The sequence below is a fragment of the Chrysemys picta genome, chromosome 7 (genome assembly GCF_011386835.1).
Source record: "Chrysemys picta bellii isolate R12L10 chromosome 7, ASM1138683v2, whole genome shotgun sequence".
Taxonomy (NCBI): Eukaryota; Metazoa; Chordata; order Testudines; family Emydidae; genus Chrysemys; species Chrysemys picta.
In genome coordinates, this window is record NC_088797.1 from 125,473,555 (window position 1) to 125,499,434 (window position 25,880).

The 25,880-nt window shown below is 49.4% G+C and overlaps 1 protein-coding gene across 1 annotated transcript; it reads left to right on the forward strand.

The window, feature by feature from the left end:
- Positions 1–1,226: 1,226 nt before the first annotated feature.
- ACTR1A (actin related protein 1A) lies at positions 1,227–24,009 on the forward strand. The gene is made up of 11 exons (XM_005303476.5): positions 1,227–1,384; positions 7,501–7,565; positions 8,295–8,370; positions 10,034–10,159; positions 11,115–11,239; positions 12,692–12,908; positions 15,237–15,329; positions 16,299–16,473; positions 18,172–18,233; positions 18,643–18,683; positions 19,450–24,009. Exons 1-11 carry the CDS (start codon positions 1,280–1,282, stop codon positions 19,550–19,552), a joined length of 1,188 nt encoding a protein of 395 aa, XP_005303533.1. The 5' UTR covers positions 1,227–1,279; the 3' UTR covers positions 19,553–24,009.
- The last annotated feature ends 1,871 nt before the right edge of the window (positions 24,010–25,880 follow it).

The window sequence follows — 25,880 nt, forward strand, 5'->3', positions numbered from 1 at the left end:
TACAACACACACTGAAGTACCAGTCTACACTAGAAATTGGAGCCAGGGCCCCTATCCTGCCAAGTCTTGTGCATGTGCTTAAGTTTATACACTGTGAATAGTCCCATAAGTAGGGCCCTACCAAATTCACAGCCATGAAAAACGCATCATAGACCATGAAATCTGGTCTTTTGGGTGCTTTTACCCTATACTATACAGATTTCACAGGGGAGACCAGGGTTTCCTAAACTGGGGTCCTGACCCAAAAGGGAGTTGGGGCGGGGAGTCACCAGGTTATTTTAGGGGGAGTTGCAGTATTGCCATCCTTACTTCTGCACTGCCTTCAGGGCTGGGCACCCGGCCAACAGCTGTCGCTCTTCAGCCGCTCAGCTCTGAAGGCAGCACCTTGCCAGCAGCAGTGCAGAAGAAGGGGTGGCAATACCATACCATGCCACCCTTACTTCTGCCCTGCTACCTTCAGAGCTGGGTGGCTGGATAGTGGCAGCTGTTGACTGAGGGCCCAGCTCTGCAGGCAGCAGCGTAGAAGTAAGGGTGGCAATACCATACCATGCCATTCTTACTTCTGTGCTGCTGCTGGCAGCGGCTCTGCTTTCAGAGCTGGGCTCCTGGCCAGCAGCTGCCGCTCTCCAGTGAATTTTTTTGAGTTAATCATGTGAGTTAACTGCGATTAATCGACAATTCTAATTATTAGCAAATAAAAACAGTTGCTAAGAGATTAGACGACGATACTATGAAGGACTGACTAAGGTTGTCTACACTAACACTTTTGTTGGCAAAACTTTTGTCATCCGGGTGTGAAAAAACCACACCTGACTGGCAAAAGTTTCATCAACAAAAACACCGGTGTGGACAGCACTGTGTCGGTGGGAGAAGCTCTTAGTTTTGCCTACATAAGTGGTAGTGTAGACAGGAGCGCTGCCAGCTTTTCTGCCGCTCTAAGCGGCAGAAGGTCCCACCGCCAAAATACCACTGTGGTCGCCGCCCCCCCAAATAGTAGTGCCCTAGGCGACTGCCTAGGTCGCCTAATGGGTTGCACCAGCCCTGAGTGCAGACGTGGCCTAAGTCTCCCTGGTCACTTATCTGGGTGAACATACGGCTATGTCTACACTACAGCCTATGTCAGGGCAAAACAGACCCCGCCCCTACGCACCAGAACCCACCCACAGACTACAATTCCCAAGATGCCCTGGGCCTCCCCTCACGTACAGACTACAGTTCCCAGCATGCAGTGCTCATAAAGCGCACAGCGCCCAAGCTGCCCCGCGCTCCCTTTCCGCGCATGCGCCCCGCAGCCCGGGCTGTCGCTCCCTGGCTGGCGGCTGCGGCGAGTCCCGCCATGGAGTCCTACGATGTGATCGCGAACCAGCCCGTGGTGATAGATAACGTGAGTCCGGGCCCGGACCCCTCAGGCCGGCACCAGGGACGGGGAGGCGGGGAAGACACGGCCAGCACGATCCCTTTGTCACCGGGGCCCCGCCCTGCCGCTCCCCCTCCCCGGGCGAGTCCCCTCAGCCCCGCCCCGTCCTGATTTCGGGCCCGCCCAGACTCAGCGACGTGTCAACCGAACTCAATGAACACTCTCCTTCCCGCTTTTTCATTGGCTCCCGCGCCTGTCAATCACCGGAGGAGAGCTCACCCTAACCTGCTGGTTCGACGGGTTTTACCTCCGCGGAAGTGCCCGGCCACGGGAGTGTTTTGATGGCCTGATTGGCTCTCTCGGCTGTCACTCGCATGGGATGCCCTATCCCTTGGCGAAACCTGACGAGCCCGCCCCTGAGTAATATACCTGCAGTGATTGGCTGCCCTGGCTGTCTATCATAGGCATAGGCTGGGACCCCTCAAGTTCTATGGTCCAGTGCCCTGCCAGGACATCTGAGCAGACTGGGCAAGTTTGGGGTGAAGGGCTTGGAGAGGCTCTGCCCTGACCCGGCACCCGGCACGCACTGCTCCATGCTGAGAGCAGAGAAGTATGCCATCTTCATGGGGAGAACCGCTCCCAGCATGCACTCTGTGTCCAGTAGGGAGGTGGACCCCAGTGGGGACAGCTCCCAGCATGCACTGCTCCATCTCCAGACCAGTGAGAAGTGAGGCTCATGGGGATGACTGCTCCCAGAATACACTGCACTGCCTTGAATTTAACAGTCGGGGCATGGCCTGCAGAGATGATAGGTTCTAGCCCATGGCCCTTCTCATCGATTCAAGCCAGAACTGTAATCTCTATGGGGGACATCTCAGGATTATAGATGAGGTTGGCTCCATGCCTTAGTGATGTACTTCAGAGTCCCATGCAGACAGCAGTTTTGTTAACTCTGATCCACAGGGCCTCCCAACAACAAGGACTATCCAGTAAAGGGCGAGAGAAGGAGGGGGATGATTTAGAGACAACCTGATTTGTTACAATGGGTCACGTGCTCTCGGTCTCCTCCCTTCAGCCCTTTGATGCCAATATTCCAAACAAATTTTACTGTTCGTGTGTCGAATGGGGGGATCCTGCCTGTGCTCTCATCCTTCTCCATCACCTTTGACAAAAGGATTCAGGAATAATAAATGGGCTTGCTTGCCTTGCAGCTCTGACACACTCCCTGTTTTCTTGTACCTTGCAATTTTAGAACTTTTAGGCTCACTCTAGACATCCTAGCATGTCTGCCCTTATATTGGGTGATTCCTAATTCCCTCTTATTGCATTTTTACTGTCCATCCCAATTGCCATCTGGAAATCCACCCATCTCTTGAACTCTTTCTTATCTCTTTGCCAACGTGTCTTTCCCAGTAACTAATTCCAAATATATTTCAGTGTTGTGACTTGTATGTGTCAGAATGGAAGGCATGACTCTTGTTTCACTCTGAGGGAAGCATCTCAAATTTCCTGAGGCTCCTGCCATAGTTTGTATTGCTGGCTTTTACCCCCACCGTTGATGTTTCCCTTTAGGATCGAGGAGAAATGCTGTCTAGAAGTTAGACCAAGGGTTTGACTTGGTAGGCCTGGCTTCTTTTCCTTGTAGAGAGATTTTCCTGAACTGGAATACCATATCTTAACCCTTCAAACTTTGAAACCTGATCCAGACAGTTTGGTCCCCTCATTCCCTATTCTCCCACTAACTCTGTGTGACCTTGGGCATGCTGCTTAACCTCTCAGTGCTTTTGTTTTCCCATCAATAAAATGGGAACAGTGGTGCTTACCCACCTTGACAAAAGGCTTTTGAGCTCCTAGGATGAAAGGCATGGGAGAAATGCCAAGGAAATATTATTAGAACTTAGTGTTAATAATATGCAGACACTGCTAAGGGTTGAGCAAGGTATAAAGAGGCATATTAGCATATCTGGTTTCACTGTGTCCCTGACTAGTTAAATTGAGATTTTTCGCGGTATATGTGAGAGAAATAATTGAGCGATTTATGTTGTGAGATCAGCATTTTTCACAGGCAAGGCTCCCAGATCAGGATCTTATGGTGACATTGCAATTTTGGGGCTGTCCATGAGTGATAGAGGAAAGTGCTAGGAGAGAGAAAGTGGAAATAGTGCAGACAATATACTACTGTTCTGCACTTCTTTGTAGTGCCTTTCATCAGAGAGTCTCGAAGGGCCTTACAGAGTTGGGTATTATCCCTGTTTTAGGCATGTAAAATGAGGCAGTGAGAATCGAGAACAGACCCAGAGAGTCCCGATTCCAGTCCTGCTGTTACCACTAGTAATACCTACTCTTACCTATTACTGTTATTTATTGCCAATTATAATGTTTCCAGCACCAGGTTTTTGTTGTACAAAGCTGGAGGTCGGGGTTGCTGCCCAATACCGGCTTAACACCCCCTCTTTTTCCCATAAGTAAATTGTAAATGACTTGAGTGTGGGCAGATCGCTGCACCCCCATGGAGCGTCGCTGAAATCAATGGATGGGTGGCCTTGGTGAACATAAATGAAACCAATCGAGGTGAAGAGCCAGATTCAGCACTGACTCCACTGACCTCCCTGTAGTCGTCCCTACTTACATAAGGCCTGGCCTGAGAGAGGAGAATCAGTGTGTCTTTGTGATCTTAATGTTGTTGTTTTCCACAGCTGATACAGCACTACTGGATATTGTTTCTTTGAGTGAGTGTTTTTTTTATGCTCTTGACGTTAGCAAAAGAATATCTTATCAAAATGGAGGTGAAAGAGGATGGAATGTGTTATTTCCATAAAGAATGAGACCAGAGTAGATTTAATCTGTCAGTGAATTCCATGTTTATTCAGATCATAAACCCCTTCAAGATTAGTGAATCAGTTTTGCAGTCCACTACAAAGCTAGTGAAAGGGGTGTGCTTAGGTAGCATGCTCCCAAAGTTTAGGTATTGTAAACGAAATATATTATCACTGACTTCAAAACAATCTCTAGTGGGTTTTTTAATATTTAAAATGCAAAACCAATCTGGATAACTGATAAAGGAAGATAGATTTATTAAGACTCATAGATTTTTATATCTAATATGCTTTTGGTGTGCAGTGTTGTTGTAGCCAGAGAGGAGGTCACATGTTTTTGCTGTACTTAAAATTGCTTCCACCACATTCCTTGAAATGAATTTCACTCCAGGGCAACAAACCCCCCCAAAATATTTATTTTAAAACCATGATGCTTAACCTGGCAGTGTCCTTTTAACCACTTAAATTCTTTTCTGTGTGCATCTACCGGGACAGTGAGCAAAGATTAAATAGATCCACCACCTAGTGCACGCAAGTGTAGCTTTGTTTAGAAAGATTAAAGCATTTTACAGGGAAGCTAAATAGACTGGAAAGCATTGTCGACTCTCATAATAGAGAGATGGCTAACAATTGCGATTGGATGAGTGCCTGGTACTACTGCATTTGGGTCCAGTCCTACAGGCTTGTGGGTTCCACTGAAGTCCAATGTATGATTTTGAACTTTAATAAGTAAGTTAAAAATGCATCCCTTGCTGGGGACCTCTCAGTATTCAATAGGAGCATCATTGTTCTACAACTGTTTCTCTGGAGCCAAGCATGCTGGCCGTGTATTGAGTTATTATCTAGACTCAACTATTAAATAAGAACTGGCTTTGGAGGAGTTTGCCTTACTGTATTTATTTATCCTGCTATTTGCTACGGTGAAATTGTGAATTGCCAAGTATGTGTTAAAGCTAGTGCTTAGGAAACTCAACACTGTGTTTTGTAGACTAGAATAATGGCTTTGCTCTGAAATGGTGGTCAGAAAAGAGTCCACGTCCCGCTGACCCCATCTCTTATGTCACCGATCATTTCCATGTGTGAGTAGGTTAGTGCAGCGATCCGACAAAATTGTGGGCCACCAAGCAGGAGTCTACTCTGGGTCACACAGGACGTCTTATCTGGGCTCTGCTGGCAGGATGGGGATGACTCAGTGCTCCAGCATGATTCAGGGGGTAGGGCACTGGCCTAGGAGGCAGGACCCGAGTATTAATCCTACTCTGCCACTGATTCGCTGAGTGGTTTTGGGCGAATCAATTTGTCGGCCTTCCTGTCTGTAAGGTGATGACAGAGATACTAACCTGCCTTTTGGGGGTGCTTTGAGATCTGTGGGTGAAGAGCACCTAGGGTGACCGGATGTCCCAATTTTATAGGGACAGTCCTGATTTTGGGTCTTTTTCTTATATAGGCTCCTAATATTCCCCCACGCCCTGTCCTAATTTTTCACATTTGCTGTCTGGTCACCCTAAGAGCACCATTGGTTGTCTGGGGTCCTGTGTGGCCGATAGAACAATCCTTTTGACCTGTAAACCAAGAAATCACGCTGTGGAGTCACTGAAGGTGAATAGCGAACCCCATTATTAGAATCACTTGGCTTCAGCATGTGTCACATGCCTCACTCCACTCTCATCTTTTAATTACATGCCTTTCCACAGAAGGCGCTCGTTTTCAGTGTCCTGAGTGAGCAAACCTTGATTATCTGACACAGAGAGAGTGTGTGTGAGTGAGTCTGCTCTTTAGACTAAAAACCTGGGAGTTTCCCTGAGATCACCCTTTGTTTCAAGCTGGCGCTCCTACAGAAAGGGGAAGAGGAAGCGGAGGAGGGGAGAGGCTCTCCAGTGATTGTGGTAGGCAGCTACGTTCCCAGGATGTACCCTGAAAATATCCACGAGGAGAAGTGCACTTTGCTGTTTGGTCTGAGAGATTTCCGCAGCTCCAGGAGGTCAGCCGCCTGGCACAACTGTTACCAAAGAATCAAAGTGCTGAATTTTTAACTACTCTACATGCTCCTGTGGGGTTTTGCTGCTTTGAATAGTGCTTCCTTGCAAAAAAAAAATCTACCGTCCTTGCAGTACCCAGCCTCTTCTCACTGGCTTCCTCTTGAATCTGATCTAAATTCCTTGTTGCATCCAAAGCCCTGTGCAACTTAGCTCCCACGTTCCTCTCTGCTCTTGTTTCCTTTTGCTCCCTGCTTGTCCCCATAGCTCTGCCGAGGCTGCGCACCGATTATTATTAGCCCCAGTCATGACCCAGGATCCCACCGTGCTAAATGCTGTATTGACACAGAACTACAAGTGTGTCCCTGCCCCAAAGAGCGCACCCCCTTAGCTTCTTCTCTCAGCCTCAACTCCAGTCGGTTTTCCACGGGGTTATTCTCCCCTTAAAACTCCTCCCTGGCTCAGTCAGCCACGCCTCCATCCTTTCCTCCAAATCCCATCCTAAGGCATGCTTCTTCTGAAAGGCCTGTGAACCCTCCGGCTTCCCTTCTAAGCAGGGCCGGCTCCAGGCACCAGCTTACCAAGCAAGTGCTTGGGACAGCCACTTTGGAGAGGGGCGGCATGTCCAGCTGTTCGGCGGCAATTCGGCGGACGGTCCCTCACTCCCGCTCGGCGCGAAGGACCTCCCGCCGAATTGCTGCCGCAGATCGTGATCGCGGCTTTTTTTTGTTTGGTTTTTTGTTTGGCTGCTTGGGGCGGCCAAAACCCTGGAGCCGGCCCTGCTTCTAAGAAATGAAACCGGCACGGTTTTTGCTAAACTCTGCCCTTTAATTATTTGCTTTGTGTTGCCCTCTCTGCCATCTGTCTATTGTTTAGATTAGACCCGCCGCCTGTTGGGGTTGACGCCTCTTTTTCTGTGTCTGTTCAGCCTGTAGCATACTTCTGATGCTAAACAGGTGACAATGTTTGGATCTAAACTACTCTGCTGTATGAAGCAGACTCTGTGTTGTGCACCAGTGTGACGGCCGAGAGGAGCGGATACTTTCTGCTGAGATTCCTCAGTTTTCACACTCCAGGCCTGCCCAGCAAGGTGTTGTCAGTGGAGGGTGGAAATTACTCCCTCTGAGGATCACCTTCGCACACTGCAAAGCACATCTTCTGGAGGAAGAACTTGTCTGGATTTGGATCGTCCGGGCGGGGGGCTTCTTTTATGCTGGGTCGAAGTGATACAGGGGAGGGCTGTTTGTGCTTCATTTCACATGCTGCTTGTTTTTTAAATTGTTGTGAGCACACGTGCCACGTGACTGACATTATTCAATATTTGTCACACACTTCTCTGTTCTTCCCACAGGGCTCGGGTGTAATCAAGGCAGGTTTTGCAGGTGACCAGATACCGAAGTACTGTTTTCCAAACTAGTAAGTACCCTAGTAACTCTGGTGGGGGGTTAGTTGCTCTGAGTATCCCAGACCATGTGCAGTCTACATAGGGGGAGGAACAGTCTTATGGTTTAAGCAGGTGTTGGGAATCTGAAGAAGTAGGTTTTATCTCTGGCTCTGCCACTGAGATAATACTCTCCTTCCTGAGGGGTCCTGGTTCTGAGTTCAGTGATGTTAAATGCTTTGAGATTGCCGAAGTTGCTAAAAAAACGTGTAAAGGATAATTATGTATGGCTTTGAGTCAAGTCCTGTGGGCTCCCAGTAACTGGTTGTAGTTATAGAATTATAGAGAGACCAAAGGTGGAATTAATTTAACCCCAATACAAACATTGGTCATCCTGCTATTAGACAACTGAGGTCCTCTGGAAAACTGAGAAAACAAAAACAGGATGCGTAAAAAATACCTTTATATATTTATTCTGAGCCCAGTTCTACCATCTTTACTCATGTAAAATGGCTGTGGAAGTCAATGGGAGCTCTAGCTGAGAAAGGACTCCGGGATCCGGATGCCTGGGCACCACTGACAGCTGTTAGCTCACCAGACTCGCTCTTCCCCAGGGGTGTATGTGTGCTCACCCCGGTGAAGTAGTCCCTCCCACCATTGCTAGCAATAGCTTCTCAGGGAATAGAGAAGCACTGACTAGTTAGTGCTCAGGTACGTATCCTGTCTTGCATGAGACTCTCTAATACTTGTAACCTCCATTGTAGTGTGGGCAGACCAAAGCACGTTCGTGTCATGGCTGGTGCTTTAGAAGGGGACATTTTCATTGGGCCAAAAGCAGAGGTAAGAGCGCCTCTTTATCATGGATCCCCATGTGTCTGGGTGTAGGCTCCACGGGGATGTCATGGTTCCCAGCTGAGAAGAGTTGCAGCAGTAGTGGAGGGCAATGTTACCACTGGGAGTGGAAGAGCTGCGAAGGGGAGCAGTCTAGACCTTCCAGTCCAGGGTGCTGCCTGCAGCAAGCTGAGGTTTGTGCCCTGCCCCTGGGTGGTAACGTTAGTTGTTTCAGTTAAACACGTTTTATATTTGCTCAGACACTACGGAGCCTTTCTCTGCTCTCCCTGGTCTCTGTGCCCGTAGAAGGATAGTGTTTCTTTTAGATTATATCCCTGTCAAAAGGGACATAAAACTAATGCCCTGGGGGGAGGGATAGCTCAGTGGTTTGAGCATTGGCCTGCTAAACCCAGGGTTGCAAGTTCAATCCTTGAGGGGGCCATTTAGGGATCTGCGGCAAAAAACTGTCTGGGGATTGGTCCTGCTTTGAGCAGGGGGTTGGACTAGATGACCTCTTGAGGTCCCGTCCAACCCTAGTATTCTATGATTCTTTGATTCTAATAATCATATCTGGAGTCCATAGCCCTTTCCTAGAGTGGGATTTCCACCCCCCAGTGTCCTGGCTTGATTCCAGTTGGACAATTACCTCCTCCCTCCATAATCTCCCCTGCCGTTTTGATTTGGATACAACATTCATTGACTGCTGTGTGGTGGTGCAGTGGGGTGTTAAACGTCTGCTGTCCTCCTCCCCAGAGGTGGCTGCATTTCAGTGGGGACTGATGGGATTCGGTAGCAGGTTCCTAGCTCTCTGTCACTGGGTATAGTTGTGCCTCAGTTTCCACTCCAGCTCTGTGTTTCAGCCTCCCGTGCTGATCTCTTGTCGTAGGCCAGTTGATTATTTTTTTTTTTTTAATTTTTTTTGACCCTCTGGCCAAAACAAGAGAGTCTTCCTTGGGCTAAACGCTTCCATCCTTCACACATCCAACTTCACCCCCTATTGATGCAGGGCTGATCAGTACCAATAGTAGTCCTTTCCTCCAGCATCTGCCCCTGTTTATGCACAGGATGGAGGTGGATTTCTTTCTACCCTACCTGGACACTCCTGTTGCAGGCCCAGAAACAGGAAGCTAGCCCATAGCCTCCTCCATCACTCACTTCACTCCTCCCTGGGTCCTCCTATTTTTGGCTTTTCTCTAGCCAACTCACAGTTCCTTCTCATGCTGCATCTCCATCTCTCCTGGTCGAGAACCTTAAATACCAGATCTTCCTTCACTTCTGGTTTCCATAGCCTGAGCAAGACGATTGCCATATGTAGTCCTGTCTTGCACAGCACACGGCCCCATGAATCGCTCCAGACTACAGCCCCCTTAACGACCTTGTCTGGGGCTGAACGTGGCCATTAGACTCTCCTAAAAGGTCAGTGCACACCCCATTGGAGCTTCCCATCGTGCATAAACTAGAGAAACAAACATACCCGTTTATGGATATTTGTATATCAGTTTATGATCTCCTATCCTTTATAATTAAATACAGACAGTCAGTGTTATTCCTTGGATTTTACACCAAGCAGATGCCTCTGTAAGAGGAGCAGTGTCACTAGTAAGGGGCAGTGAGGAGTATGTTTGGAAATCTCGCTGACAGGCGTGCTGCGTTGTCTTTTCTGTGTGGCTAGGAGCACCGAGGTCTGCTCTCGATCAGGTACCCCATGGAACATGGCATAGTGAAGGACTGGAATGACATGGAGCGCATCTGGCACTACGTGTATTCGAAAGACCAGCTTCAGACTTTCTCAGAAGAGGTGAGATTCCACGCAGGCCCCGTGTGTAAGCTCTGGGGTAGATCTGGCACCTTTCCTTTGCTTTTCCCCGCAGAAGCTCTAAAGGTACCTGTTCATTAATCAAAAATTATTGCTTCGCTTTAGCCCTCCGCCAAGAAGTACGCAAGCAGAACGGCCTAGTGCTAATCTGACACTGTAGCTTTACTGCTGATCCAGCATTCAGCCCCTGTGCACACATTCTCCCCAATGCAGCATCCCCTTATTTCTGAGCTGGGCCGGGTGCCTCTCATCGTTCCTGTCCTGCTTTATCCGCTCACCAAATGTTTACTAATGAGATTGTTTGAAAGGAAGGAGGCGTAAACCCTGTGCACTCAACCTGGAGGGAGAGAGAAATAAAATAGGGCAACGTCTGCGAGATGTTCTGTGAAATGGCTGTGGAAGTGGCTTAGCAGCGTTTCTGCACCATGGTGATGAACTGAAGCCTGCAGCCCCTAGTCAGGGCCTGTGTTTTAAAGGCGGCCCTGCTGGAAACTTAATGATGTGACTTCTGAGTGGACAGAGGGAAAAAGATCCCTTCGGTCACAGCAGGATAGTCCCCGATAGTCTGTCCCCCAGCGCTCTGTCGAATTTAGCTTGAAATGGCCCAAGTCCTGAGGATTCTCGAGCCCTTCCAGCGGGAGATTATTCCCCAGCCTCTGAGATCTCTCTGGTTGGCAGTGTTCCCTCATTCCTTAACTTCATCCCACGTTGCTATTTATATCCCCGCGGTTCCTAAAGTGTACGAGTAAACAGAGTTCTTCTGGAACACGTTCCCAATCACGCCCCCCACCCCCAGTCCGTATGGACACTCGCAGCCTGTGGTGGGGACAGAGCCCCACTCCTACGTCTAGCTGTGATCGAGCATTCCCAGCCGCAGCGGGTCAGAGCCGCAGAACGAACCCCTCTGCTGAGTTCTGTTTTGTCTCGATTAAACCAGCATCCTGTGCTCCTGACGGAGGCTCCCCTGAACCCACGGAAGAACCGAGAGCGAGCCGCTGAGGTTTTCTTTGAGACCTTCAACGTGCCAGCGCTCTTTATCTCCATGCAAGCGGTGCTCAGCCTGTAAGTATCTTCCCCTTTCTCTGCACAGCCTAAGCAGAAGGGCAAAAATAAAACTCAAGTGAGGTTGTCCTGAAAACCAGCCATTCCTTTGGAGAATGACTATTTCAATGGAGACGGATCTGCCCATCCCAAAACCACGGGGGCGTTTGGGTCCTGCTCTGATGTTTGCAGCTTTGTCCCATGTCGAATTCTGACCTTAACCGCCTGGAAGGAAGTAGAAATATACAGGCTATTAGGCTTTATTTTGAAAAATCTCCAGTCATTGCTAGTGTAACAAGGTCCACCACGCTCAAATCCCTGTACAGGCCACAGTCTGCAACTCTGCACCCTTGATCAGCAGCGGGGCTTGAACCTGGGGATCATAAAGCGGGAGCCTCTACTGCCTGAGCTAGAAGACCCAGGGCTAGAGGGGGCAGAGCGCCACACTGAGTAGGTGTCAGTTCAGCTCCACTTGTGGGCGTGCTGGTGTAAACAAGGGCAGGGATCTCGCCGACATTTGTCATGTTACCACCACTCCTCTAGGTCTGCCTGCAGGAGGGGGCCGTGGTGGTTAAAATGCTGGTGGCTGCTGGTGCCTTGACTAAACTAGTGCCCCACGGTTGTTGTTGGCAATGGTTGGGGCAACGGCTAGTGTATCCAAAGCAGTACCTCTCGCCCCACGGCCTGGCATTGCAGCCATCTTGTACCCGCTGTGGAAAGCTCCGGGCTCGTGCTTCCTGCCAGAAGCTCTCTCTAGGCAATGGGAGGCACCAGAGCTGGCCGACGTAACGATTCCTGCCCCTCCAGCTGCCTTAGAGTGTGGCATTTTGGGAGATGGGGGGGCAGGGAACTGTGTGTGACTGGCTGGCTTAAAAAGATTTGCAGAGTTCATCTGCAAGGACTTCCATCCTGGTCTTTACCAAGCCATATTAAACCAACGGAGGCTTTATAAAATGGTCGTATTTTGTGCGCGGTTCAGTTTCAAATGGATCAGCTAGTGACACTGGGATTAATCCTATTTCTTTTCAAATCCTTCCCTTTTTTATTAGTAACCCACTAGATTGTGAAATGCATTTTTTAACTCTAACATCGTATTCTTCATTCCGGTCATTTACTTTCTGCATCTCACTTATGAAATTGGACTGATCTAATTTTACCAACGTTGACATAGATTAATTATAACTACTTATTTCGATCCATATTGCATTTTGTAAAATCTTATTTCAAAACAACCACCCCAAATCCTGCATCAAGGCCAAAATTAAACAGAGTTCCTCAGAACTGAAAAAACTTTACTTAAAAAAGTAGAAATGCCCATTTCAGAAGTAAGCTGAATTATTCTGCAGTTACTTGTTTCTCTCTCGTTGCTTTATTATTTGTCTGGAGTGTAAACATGGCGTCAGTTGGGCCAGGTAACACTTGTGAAATGCGCTGCCTGTCACTCAGATATGATCTTTCCCTCCTTTGTTGCAGTTACGCTACAGGGAGAACCACAGGGGTGGTGCTGGACTCCGGGGATGGCGTTACCCATGCGGTTCCTATTTACGAAGGGTTTGCTATGCCTCACTCCATTATGCGGATCGATATCGCTGGCCGCGATGTATCCCGCTTCCTTCGCCTCTATCTCCGGAAAGAAGGCTACGACTTCCACACGTCATCAGAGTTCGAGATCGTCAAAACCATCAAAGAGGTGCCTCGCTGTCTGTGATTGGTGTAGGGTGATTTCTGCAGTGATGAGCCAAGGAGTCTATGAAATGGGGTGCAGAGCCTTCGTGGCCAGCTCCTTGATGACAGTCTTGGCAGCGGGCCCCCTAAAAACTGAATAGGCCATTGAGCCAAAACTCCCCTCTGATTCCCACAGAGGATCTCTTCATGTCAGGGCTGAGGCACGTAGGCCGGTCAGCCTGGGGGACACTTGCATTGCCAATGCCTGGGCTGTACCGGTTGTGCAGATAGATGCAGAACTCCAGTCCCTAGGGCTGGCAGGGTGGCACCTTCCATTAGCACTAACGTAATCTGCTGAGGAAAAAAGACTAGTGAAATCCATGCCGGATCAGAATGGGAAGTGTGAAATATTCCATATGGCATTATTCCACTATCCACAATGTTAACATTTAAAATGCAGCGCCCAGATTAGAGACCCTCTTCTTAGGAGCCCAGTATTTTGTGATCATTAGCGGCAAAGTCTCTCACAAATATGCACACTCAGGGCAGTAAGCAAACCAGAGCCATCTTGGTGACTGTTCTGTTAGAAACACGGAGGAAGGCAGCTCATCTCGGCCAAAGAGGAGGACAAACCTGGGGGATGGGAGATGAATATTTTAACTACAAGAGTGACTGATTCTTAGCAGTAGCTTTGCTTATCTCTTTGGACCTCGCCCACCATTTCTTACACACACGGGACTCCCACTGGTGGATTTCAATGGAGGCTTTGCCTCTCTAGGCGCTGAGCTGTTGCAGTGACTAGCATACAAATGCTCATAAATACATACAGGCGTTCAGACTGCAGGATCAGTCCTGTAGTGATTAGAGCCCAGAGCCCTGGAATTTCTGACTGTGGTTGCTGTGTAGTGACATCTGGTGGATGACTCCCATACTGCATAATCCCTTCAGTTAATTGCTGCCTGCACAGTTGGTTTAAGACAGATGCATGTGCCTGGTCTCAGTGAGTTTTTTCACAGTCTGTGATCTCCTGCCAGCAAGAGAGAGTGTGAGGAGATAGAAAAGGTGCTAGTGGCTTGGGAGTCAAATTCAAGTGCAGCCGCTTAGCATGCTAAGCGAGAGGCACCCGCACTTGGTCACTGCAGCAGGTGAATGGCTTCAGCAGAATGCACAAAGCTCTGGAGGTGTGGTGGGTTTGTGAGTGCTGATTACAAGGGAGGAAGGGCTGGCATTTCAGTGGCTAGAGAGAAATATAGAAGATTCTCTTCAGCTCCTCAAAAGTGGATAGAAAACATCCTGTAGCTTCCGTGCCTTGCAAGATGCCGGGCTTGATAGGATGGGGAAAAGCGAGAAACATGCACGCGTCCAAATCGGTGGTATATTGCACCTTGGAAACGCTCGTACAAATGGCCACAGTCCTTGGTGCGCTTAGAAAATGAAACCGGAATTCATCATTCTCCGACAAATACCGGGGGTTGCAGGGAGATTTCTGCTATTTGTTTTCACCAAGGCAGCCGGCAGTGTTGCCAGCTCACGAATTTATCACGAGCATTACTGTTCGATTTCCTTAAAAACCCAGGTTGTGGAGACAAGGGATAAATATGAGAATCTCTGCTTACTTTTTTTTTTTTTAATGAAAGTTTGCTCCCCTCCTGGTGTGGAGAAAAGCTTGAAAATGCTCCCGGAGTGTGACCTAAAGGCTTAAAACCAGGAAGAAAAATAGAAAAGAAACAGTCATTTATTATTTGTCACGTGATATTTAAACCAATAATGAGTTTTTCGGTGCCTGACGTGATTTTTGAAGGACCGGGCTTGGCGGTACTGAGGATTTCAGAGGGAATCATTTTAAAAAAGATTTTTAACTGGCTTCAGTCAGGTCAGCAGGGACAGTAGCAATGGATTTCTGGGCTTAACCCTTTCATATTTTATTCGTTGCATTGTGACTTTCACACTGTTTCCTTCTTAAGTAGCTTGTGGAGCTGCCTGGAAAGCATTTCCATCTCTGCTACGTGTGTCCCAAACAGGGACCCAGTCAAAATAGAAAAGCTTCTTGCAGAACAAAAAGTTCACAACATTTCTATTTGAAAAAGTCAGAATGTTTTTGTTTCCCCATGAAGCCCTATAGTGGCTAAGCTGCCAGGAGACTTAGGTGCATCATGGGAGATGTAGCCCAGCTAGCGAGTGGGGACCAGAATGAGACACCTCAGTGGCTCAGAGTAGACTAACAAACGTTTCAGTTCAGATTGATCTGAAATATTTGTTTGTCCCGACAGAAAGTTCTGCTGAAAATTGCTCTCTTCCCAAAGAAAAATGTTTTGTTCAGAGCCCTGCTCATCTGCCTGCGTTCCCTTTGCAGCGTGCCTGTTACCTGTCAATAAACCCACAGAAGGACGAGACGTTAGAGACCGAGAAAGCCCAGTACTACCTGCCAGATGGAAGCACTATTGAGGTGCGTAAGGACAAATGTTACATTATTCTTCATAAGAAACTCAGTGTTAGTAGAATGTCCTGGCCCTCTCACTGCTGGGAGCTGGGACGTTTTGGTAGAATCTCTTGCTAAAATGTAGCTGCAGTGGGGACAGGATTTCTCTTGCAAAAGGTTAGAATAGTTCCTTATCTATTTCTTTCTAAAGACCTACAGTGATTGAACCAATTGATAAACGGTTTCTGATAAACATAGCTTCCCTCTAAGGATCCCTGCGTACCTGACCCGTAACTCATTGAAATCCCAGTGATCCAGAAACACGTGCTGTTCCTGTGACACGGAGACCTCAAGTCCAGGGGTCTGCACTTGCAGGTTCTGATGCAGGATCAGGGACAGGATGAATGGGTCTCAGCTTACTGCAAATCCAGCAGCAACCTGTAGATGGGGTTTATCTTCTCTAGCAGCACAGAAACAATCCCTTTGAAGAATGACTTAGAAAGAAACCTAAAGGTGAAACCTTCCAGATGAGGGCTGAAGGGGAGAGAGTATGGGGGTTGTTTTGCCCTAGCGCACCAGACTTGGAATTAGGAGGTCTGGGTTCTGCTCTAAGCTCTGTTGCTCATTTGCTGTGGGGCTAGGAGCAAGTTGCTTTCTCAGTTCCCCCTCTTCCCCCATCCATAAAGGGGGGGTAATAATTGACTTAGTACTTTAGTGGCATGTTGAAGCTTGCTTCATGTTCATGAGGTCTTTGAAATCTTCGGCTCTATGAAGCTACATGGGTTATTATGTGTTAAAGGGAGCAGCCTATCAGCCTTGTGTTCCTCATCAGGATGTTAATGATGTCATACAAGTCTGTAGTAGGCCAGAGAGACTCTTTATAGCTCAGTGATGTTTCGGTCATTGAATGGTTAAGGGTCTCTGCTATACAGGCATAGGCCACGCTGCTGCTTGTGCCGCACTGGAAGCTAACCTGTTCCCTCGTGTTGTTCGCAGATCGGCCCTGCCCGTTTCCGAGCCCCCGAGTTACTGTTCCGGCCTGACCTGATTGGAGAAGAGTGCGAGGGGCTGCACGAGGTGTTGGTGTTCGCGGTTCAGAAATCGGACATGGACCTGAGGCGAACGCTCTTCTCCAACATTGTGCTGTCCGGGGGCTCCACGCTCTTCAAAGGTCTCCTTGCCTTCCCCCTGGGCACGACGCCCTGAGCCAATTCCCCTGCACACTACTGGGGGAGAGGGGAGGTCATGGAATCCTAGGAAATCCCTGTTAGATCCTCCAACTGCTCTCAAACGGTCAGGGCAGGAGTGAGGCTTTGTCCACCACTTCCCCGGGAAGACGATGCCACAGCCTGAGACTTTATTCTTTTCTCCAGAACTCTACCGACATCCAATGTCATCCCGTTACTCCTAGTCATCCCCCTGTGCCCCCCTAGATAATCCCTCCCCTGCTTGGAATCGCCCCTCAAGCTTCTGTAGACTGAAGTAGAGACTTCTTAAAGGCATCCGGCTCCCACATATGTCATTGATGCTCTCCCCTTGCTATCCTGTCCTTCCCCTTCCCCCATCATCATTTTGCCTAAGAAAGCCTGGACAGCCAGGCTCTCTGCTCTTCCGTTGCACCGTATTAGGGCAGTTTCTTTATTAAATCCGTAGAAGGCTGGTGCACGTCCTGAAGTTCCCTTAGGTCTCTGCTTTGGTGGCAGGGCTGTTGAAATCCCCCCGGGCGTGAGCTGAGCATGTGCAGTGATTGTAGCTACATCCCCATCTGGATGTCCATGCCCACCTCAGAATGGGGGCGATAAGAGAAGGATGTAGAGGGAGAGGTTGTTCTTAAAGCCAAGGTGTGTGTGACACTCTGAGACGATGCTAATGGAACAACCAGCTTCTAGTTGTAATAGAAATCCCAAGAACTCTCTCACTCCAGCAGGAGTCAAGGTACAAACACTACTCGTGTAGATGAGTCTCTCCTGGGCCCTCCTGACCTGTGCTTCCCAGGGGTCACCCACAACCACTTCCTCAGTGCAAGTCTCCCTGCAAGTCCCTCAGAAGCAGAGCCTGTGTTATAAAGGCCACAGACTCCTCCCACTTCCCAGCATGCTTTGCAGTGAAATGAGTGACAGCCAGGCTTGCCTTTCCCCCCACTTTCTGCTCTCACTGGGACTCAGGAAGGCTCATGGGGCTCACTCCTTCCACTTTGTGGCAGGGCTGCTCTGCACCATGGCGTGAGTCCACCCCTCTGGTAAGAGGATGAAACTCTCCTGGACCCGCTTCCTGGTCTTCCACCCCCATCTGGTAGCACTGGAGGGCCAGGAGTCGAGGGGAGAAGGGTGCACCTACCCACCCTTTTCTGAGCTTTGTAGTTGGGAGACTCAACCAGATAGAAACAGGAAGCCAAGCCTACCTAGCTCTTCTGAGACTTCTCCTTTCTCCCCAGGGACAGCTTGTCTTCTCACTTGTCCAGATAAAGCCATTCCGCCGATCCAGGCCAGGAATGGTTATCTTTGGAGGGAGTAGGTTGGCTAGGAGGGTGAATCCAGTTATTATTAGCACGAATCTTGGTTAGTGCGTAGGGACCAACCAAGATCTGGGCCCAGTGTGCTAGATGCTGTAAAAATACAGAGTGGGACACCTCTGTAAATTATACAAAGCCCCTACATCCGCCGTATCAGGATCTTCTTTCTGGTTCTGCTCTGTGGGCTCCCCGAGCCTGCCGAGGACTCTGGGAAGGGACTTTACGGGCATTGGCTCAATGGGCAGGCAGGGCCGTCACCCCGCAGTATTTTGCGCGGAGCGTCACTGCATCTGTAATAACTGGTCGGGGGCCATGCTCAGGGGCCCAAACTAAAGGCAAGTTTCCTTTTCTGTGCAGGCTTTGGAGACCGGCTCTTGAGCGAAGTGAAGAAACTAGCACCCAAGGACGTCAAAATAAGGGTAGGGGCGCTCTCCTCTCGAGGCTTCCTGGCCTGCCTTTCCCCTGCGGTGGGCTGGCGAGGTTCAGCAGCCTTGAGTCCCTTGGCGACACCAGGCTGAGGTGGCCACTGCCCTGCCCTTCAAACCAATTCCAGCTTTTCCGGAACAGCCCAGGCACCCCTGTGGTGGCTGCTCTTAGAACTGAAACCCATTGGGGTTCTGGAGAGAGGCTTCCTGCTGGCAATGCAGCCCGCCTCCAGGATCTCTGACCCTGACCATGGTCGTCCCCTGGCAGCGCAGCTTGAAGGGAGAAGCAGTCCCAATGCATGTGTCTGATGGGTGGGAGTGACTTGGGGGAGGAGGGTGTAAGTGGGGAGCAGCTTGTATCCTGGGGACAATATTAATCCGAGTTCCCTGCTTCTCCTTTCAGATATCTGCTCCTCAGGAGAGATTATATTCCACGTGGATCGGGTACGTACTGCACAGCAACACCGTAAAGCACTGTCTAGCTCAAACCTGGGCCCTGCCCCCACTACAGTTAGAGCCAGGGTAGCCCCGACCGTATTGGGTCATGTTTGTTGTGAGCAGGGTTCTGGTCTTGTCCCTAATCCTCGGCCTGGTCTGTTTCATCATAAAGCCACGCTGGATTCTGCACAGTCATAAGTGCAGCCTCTGCCAAGGAAACCCTGTTCACCATGTTATCCTGGTGCTGTACCCAGTGGTCTCCTCTAGTCCTGCCATTCTCGTCTCATCCTGCACCATCCCGGTCAGTGGGAGCAGGCCCTTGGATGGTAGAGTTTGGGGCCGGATTCCCCTCATTGATACCGTTACTTCAATGGAGTTACTGCTGATTTAGACCAATAAGTGAGAGGGAATCAGGACCGGAGGCTCCTATCTGACTGTGCCTATTTAAGGTGTTGAAATAAGAAAATCCACTTTGCTGGCAACGCCTGTGTTTTGCAACTTGCTGGCTGTTGGTGCAGTTTCAGCTCCCCCCCGGACAAAGCATGGATGATGGCGGCTGAAAGCTCAGCATGGCCCTGAAGCTAATGGGGATTTGGTTTGTAAGGTCTTCGGGGCAGGAACTCTCTCTGGGTGTTTGCACAGGGGTTAGCACCCTGGGGTTTTGGCCCCTGACAGCAGCCTGGAGGTGCTGCCGCAGGCCAGATAACACATGAGGGAACAAGACCCACTGGCTTGTCCCGCTTTGCTAACACACTCACTTGTTCCCCCCCAGGGGCTCTATTCTGGCCTCGTTGGACACCTTTAAGAAAATGTGGGTTTCAAAGAAGGAATACGAAGAAGATGGAGCCCGTGCCATCCACCGAAAAACCTTCTAACCCTGGGACCCGTCCTACACTCGCTTTTCTGAGTCAGAGTGTCTGTGTGTGTGTGTGTGTGTGTGCCGAGCATGGCCCCGGAATGTCATGGAGCAAAGAGGAGAAGAAGGATTAGATCACTACTTCTTCTTTCTTTTTTTTTTTTTTTTTTTTTATTTTAAACTGTAGGAGGAAAAATAACCAGGCCCCATTTCTCCGGTTGGTCCCATTCCTTTTACCTTCACTCCTCTCGCGGCCACGTCTGTCACTAGGGAAAGGGAATGGCTTAGAAGTAGAACAGCTGGACAGAAGGGATCCGACCACTGTAGTCACGTAGCCTAAGACTCCAAACCTTGGCGTGTCCTTCCCCTCCGGCACTCCACAGCACTGTCTGCTTCGCCCTTCGTGGGTGCCCAGCAGTGAGTCTCTCTCGCTGGCCAGTTCATCTTTTTTTTTTTTTTTTTTCATATATTTTTATACAGAAAAAACACTTTGGGAGCAGTTACAACTCCCCCCCTTTTTTTGTTTGTTTTGTTTTTGGTGTGTCTGCGTGTGTGTGTGTGTGTGTGTAAACTCTTAGCCTGCTCCGTGGCTATGGACCACGATTGCACAGCTGGAGCAACTGCTGACAGGACTTAGTTTGTATTGCATGGTGTAGGTCACAACCGCCCCTCCGCCGCTCTGATTGTACTAGACGGTTATGATCTTAGGCTCTTGTTCGCTGACGTTCTTTCTCCTTGTGAAGCAGGTGCCCAGGGTGGGTACAAAGGCACTGGGGTGTTTGCTTTGATTTTGTTTTGAGAGGTTTACAGGGCCGTGTGCTCTCTCACTCTGTAAGAGAGGAGGCTGCATTTCCCCCTTTCTCCCACAGCAGGGTCAAGGAACCATCCATTTTCAGCCGGACAAAACCTCTTCCATTTGATCCGTCCTTGAGCGAAAAAGCACATTGTAACTTTTGAATTATTTTATTTATTGAAATGTTTAATATCTAAGTTACTAACAGAGCTGCTGGTTCCAGGGGCAGCGGCTGCCCCTCTCCTTCCAACACCCTTGTACTGAATTTTCCATTGTTTAATGCGAACACTAATGTTTACAGCACACATGCTTAGCATAGTAGCCAGCTAGCCAACCCCGCAACGCTCCTTGGTTATTGTTAGCGAGTCAAGGTTCTCTAGGAATGCACCAAATGAGAGGACAATAAACTCTTAGTACGCTGGCATTATCAGCAGGGGCCTGAGCACTAGTTCTTCATTCCACGGTAGTGTAACGCTAGGCTAACCCTTCTGGAATGACACAGCTATCGCGGCTGTAAGGCCACGTACCTGCGCTGGGTGGGTGTGTTCTGTTGTGAGGGAGCAGCTGGTGCTTTTTATGTCTGTGTTTTGTTTTTTAAATGAGGTTGCTGCTGAGAACCAAATATTTTGCCTGGTTTAGCCACTTAAGTATTAGAGGAGAACTCAACAGAGTTGTGGAGTCAGGGTAGTAGCCTTATCTCTATATAGAGCCAAGTCTAGGTCTTTGAAAAGAACAAGATTGGAGTAGGAGGAAAACAGCCTGGGGAAACCCAGAGCTTTTCCTGCCTCCTAACAGATTTGCACCTCTAGGGGCATGGAGGGGGTGTGGAGCCTTCCAAACCTTTTTTTTTTTTTTTAAACCACCTGTTTTTATTTTAGATGCTACATGGATAGTTGGAGATTCAATCCCTGGATTTAGAATATGCAGTTTGCTTTATTTCTACTCTAAAAGCCAGCTGCCTCCATCAGACCTGCAATGATGCAAATGCAGCCGTTGTGCTTATCATTCAAGGGAAAAAAGGGTTAAAGCCTGCTCGGTTCGAAGACAGTCTGGAGCGTGGTTTGGTTTTGGGGTTTTTTTTTAAGTAACATGCCTGTGGTGAATCCCTGCTTTGGGTCTTGAAAAGGAAGCTGTAAACACCAGTAATTCCTACATGTGCTATTGCATCCTTTACTTCACCAGCTCCCCTTCCCCTGTGCGGCATCATGCCTGTGGTACTGACAGGCTGCAGGGTGACTGCTGGCTGGTACTGCCTGTGCACCACAGAAGGCGGTCCCCGCAGCTCGGCAATGGAGTGATCCTGTGTGTTGGGGGAGAGAGAATTTTCTTCTTAGCCTGCCGAGGAATAAATTCCACGAGGAGGCTGCTCTCCGCTCAATTCTACAGCTTGTGTCAGGGCATTGTCTGTTTAGACCAGCAAGAACGTGAGTGGGACTCAGTCTCCCCTTCCACCCCCACTAAAAAGAGCAAGGCTGGCAGTGTCACCCAGGGCAAAACATCAGCAGATTTGACCCCCGTTTAAGAACCATGAAGCTAGAAAGGGAGAGGTGCAAGCTAGGACCTTTCCCTGACAGTAGCACCTGCTACACTGATTTAATGTGATAGAGTGCAGCTAGTGCCATTAGTAGAGAGGGGCAGGGACCACCTGTTTAAAAATGCACAGAGGCCCACGAAGCCTGAGCCAGACCTTAATGCAGCTGGGGTGTTGAATCAAGTAAGATCAGGGGCCTCCTGTCTCAACACGTGGTCCTCACTGGTGTAAACTGATAATGTCTTAATAGACAGCCTGCCACTATGCCTCATTAACACCAATTAGCACTTACTGTCCAGGCGTGAGATGTCCAGGCCCCTGGCCTTAGCAAAAATCTCCTGCTAGAAACACCTCAGTGGGGGGCAAGATGCAATTTCATTTGGGCGTGAGACTTTGGTGACATGACGATTTCTAGGCTAGCAGCAGATGGACTACAGAGAATTTTCTAGGGAAGGTCTCACTCAGGTCAGGGGATTTCGCAGTAGCAGGGGGACAGTGGGCAGTAGTCTATACAGTGTTAGCAGCAGGTGTGTAGGCTGCAGCTCTGCGGTAGTTTGTTATAAAAGCCTACAGCAGACAGCACAAAAGAGAGCGCTCTGCAATGAGGGCCTAGTCTCCTAGGCAGCTGATAAAGTCCTTCCCGTTTCCCGCCTCCACCAAGGTAAAAGTGACCTAGGTTCTAATTGTTAGTATGATTATCTTTTCCCAGCCTTGTAAGTCAGTTGCTTATTGATTCCCTTTCTGTATCCCATCTGTACACTCCACACTCAAGCCTGCCTGCACCAGGTGGAAATCAATTTGTTCCTAATTCACCTTTGAGCTGTACCAGTCTCCTTCCCTTGCAACTCGGGCTAACTCTCCTGCTGTGAGGCCCTTGGCTCTTGAAGGGCTATGCACACCCGAAATCTGATTTAAAGAGTTGCTTTGGAATAGGCCAAGGAGCTGGAGGAGGGTCCCCCTCAGCTGAAAGCAGCTAGTGCCACCCATGGAGCCCACCCCCCTTGCCAATCTACTGCCTCCCCAGAGAGCTAAACCTGAGTTTAAAATCTTTGCTATATCATCGAACATGAGCCTAAGAAATTACTGTGTGTCTTTTCCAGACACACAAGGCAGAAATAGGCTTATATAATTCCCAGAGGTCTTAGCGCTTCATGTTTTGATCACCACCTCTAGCAAATGTTACACCTCTATTACAGCTTCAGTGGTTGGCAGTTGCTGGTGTGGAGAAAAGGGAAATGAGAGGATTTAGACACCAGACTTTAATTTGCATGTAGGCAAATTCTACCTGGCCCCCATCCATTTGCTTGCATGACTTGCAGCACATTCGCTTTCTACAGTGGGAGCAGGTTCAGCCAGGCAGGCTGCACCCTGGCCCAGAACTAACTTACTCAAGCTGCAAAGCACCGGAAGGGGCCTCTGGCCTTGGCGAAAGCTGCCAGATGTGGTTGTACAAAGCAATGGGATGCAACAGTCCACTTTGGGAGAGGGCAGTTTGGGAACATACTTCCCTTCAGTGCCATATCGTCTGCATAGTGCCAGCTTCCCACCTGGACAAGGCAGGGAGGTCAGCTACCCCGTTAGCAGTGCACGTTCGGTACTCAGCACTTCTCAAGCAGCAACACGTATTATAAAGGGTTAGCCACTACAGCTGGTGTTGCAAAGGCTCCACCGTTTTCCCTCCCCACTACCAAATTCCTTTCCCCTGCAAACAAATCGGGGGAAACGGGGCTGCTATTTAGCTTCCTACTAATCCCAGTTCTAAGAACAAGTTTTAAGTAAGAACCTGTAGAAGCCCATTGTTGAGGAATAGCTGCTAACACAAAGCCTGTTCCATTGGAAAATAAGCTGTACTGTATTCCCATTGTCAGACAGTATCAGATAGCGGGTGATGCGTGGAAAAAGGGAATGATTCTGTGTTAAGGGCAGCTCACAAGACTGTTGCCTCTTCTCTTGCCTGACCCCATGTTCCTCATCCTGACTTGGAGCTGGCAGGAGCAGCAGCTCTGGGCAGTGTCCTGTTTGTGACCAGCCAAAGGCACCGTCTGCAATTTAGCATTTGTTCTATCAGCCTGACGCTGTTCCTCGCACACCTCCCCCCACCATGGTGCCTGGTGGCGCCCAACATACCGAAATAAAGTTGTTCAGATACAAACCTGCATCTCTCTGTCTGCAGGGGGGAGGGCTGGATGGGCTCTTAGAGCAATTGCTCGGGAGGCAATTTCTCCCCTGGGAATGCTGGTGGTCGTTACTGTTGTGGGCTGTACACTTACTTACACTCCATAGCATTCCAAGGGGGTAGGACAAAGGGACCAAACAGACACGTTGAGGGGGAAGAGGGTAACTGACAGACGTATTTTTTTTTAAAAATCTCCCTCTACCCTCACCCCAGGCAGCTGGGTAAGTTACTGTAGCCAGCATGGTAGAAGTGGGGCACTTAGGAGGAATCCAACTCCAGAGAAGGTAACCACCTGGTGGAACAGTTCACAACCGGCTACTCCACAGGTAGCCATAGGCTGAAAGGAAGGGGGCAGACGCTCAGCAAATGGGTCTGCAGTTGGAAATTTAAGACTTCGTTTCACAGCACGACAGTGAGCAAGGATTATCGAACAACCTAGCAGACCCCTGCTGACAGGGGAGATGTGACCGATGGTTTGAAAGTAATAAAGGTGAAGTCCCAGTCATCACAGCTGGAAGACAGGCCAGAACAAGTACCAGACAGTGTTTTACAACACCAAACTTAGTTTCCATCTGGCACCTGCTTCTATTCTGCGGAGCAGGACTGCTCCAGACAAGCCCCCAGGGTGTTAGCTTGAGGCTGAAGGCCAATGGTTCTAGAGCAGAACACACATGAGCCAGACCAGAAGTTACTTCAGAGGATCCCAGCCCTTGCTCTGCATTTTCATTTCCTGTTTTGTCTGAAGCATCAGTGGTTGGGGCAGTCGCAGGTGGAGCATGCACTGAAAGTGTCAGCCCTGAACTGTATTTAATTCAGTCAGCGTCCTGCCGTGGAGCTGGGTGTGAATCACGATCCAGGGTTACTCAGCCACCGGGGGCTAGTTTGAGCTCAGCTGCTCATGCACTGACTTACTTAGAAACAGTCACTTCTCAGCTACAGTTGTTCCTTAGGGGGCTGCCCCCTTCCTACCCTGTCACAAGGTGGCCTTGAGGGGAAGGGAACGCAGTTCCTGTCTGGGTGGAGCATAGAGGCAGTAGGGTGCTACACAGAAAGCTATAGCCGAGGGAGATTACCTACCGGTAGCTGATGGTACAACGGCTAGGGTCAGGGGTTACCCTTTGCACAGGGGGCCCACTCGTGTTCACACCAATTTTGCTCTAATAGGTCAGCCAATGCTGCCCTGAAGGCACTTGTGCCTGAAGCTTTAAGATGGTGTCCAGGCGCTCCAGCTTTCCCAGAGACTAGAGTGCTGCAGCAATGGAGCTGAAGGTGGCTGTGATTCATTCAGTGCCTGCTGAAGACCAATGTCTGAGCTTTTTTTTGGAAGAACAGACCACGGAGGAGGCAAGGGAGGGAACCCAGCAGGAAGGGGAAGTGGTAAAATATCAGAGTAGGTCCTAGTCCTTGCACACACACCCCTCCCGTGTCACATTGACAGTACTGTGCTCCCTCTCCGTGGGCAGAAGTACACATGCTCAATGGATTCAGCTACTTTCCAACCGGAGAAGAGAACTGGTCCAGGGGAGTGGCTGCTCCCTCACTTCCAGGTGTGCAGTAGAGCAGAAAGGCGACCAGGAGAACTGGCTGGTAGCAGAACCACGCTGGAAGGGGGAGCACTGGCTCCAGCCACTAAGTGTTTATTAGCAAAGGGGAATCAGAGCAGATGGAAGAGCCATATTAACACTGATGGGGAAGGAGCAGTCGGCGGAACGTTCCCTCTAATTGTATTTGCAGGAAGGAGGATTGTGCACAGATGGGGCTGCGAGTTCACTCACGCTCAGAGCCAACAGACGAATGTAAAATGAGGGAGCCAGACACCAGATCCGACACCATTGAATTCCCTCCCT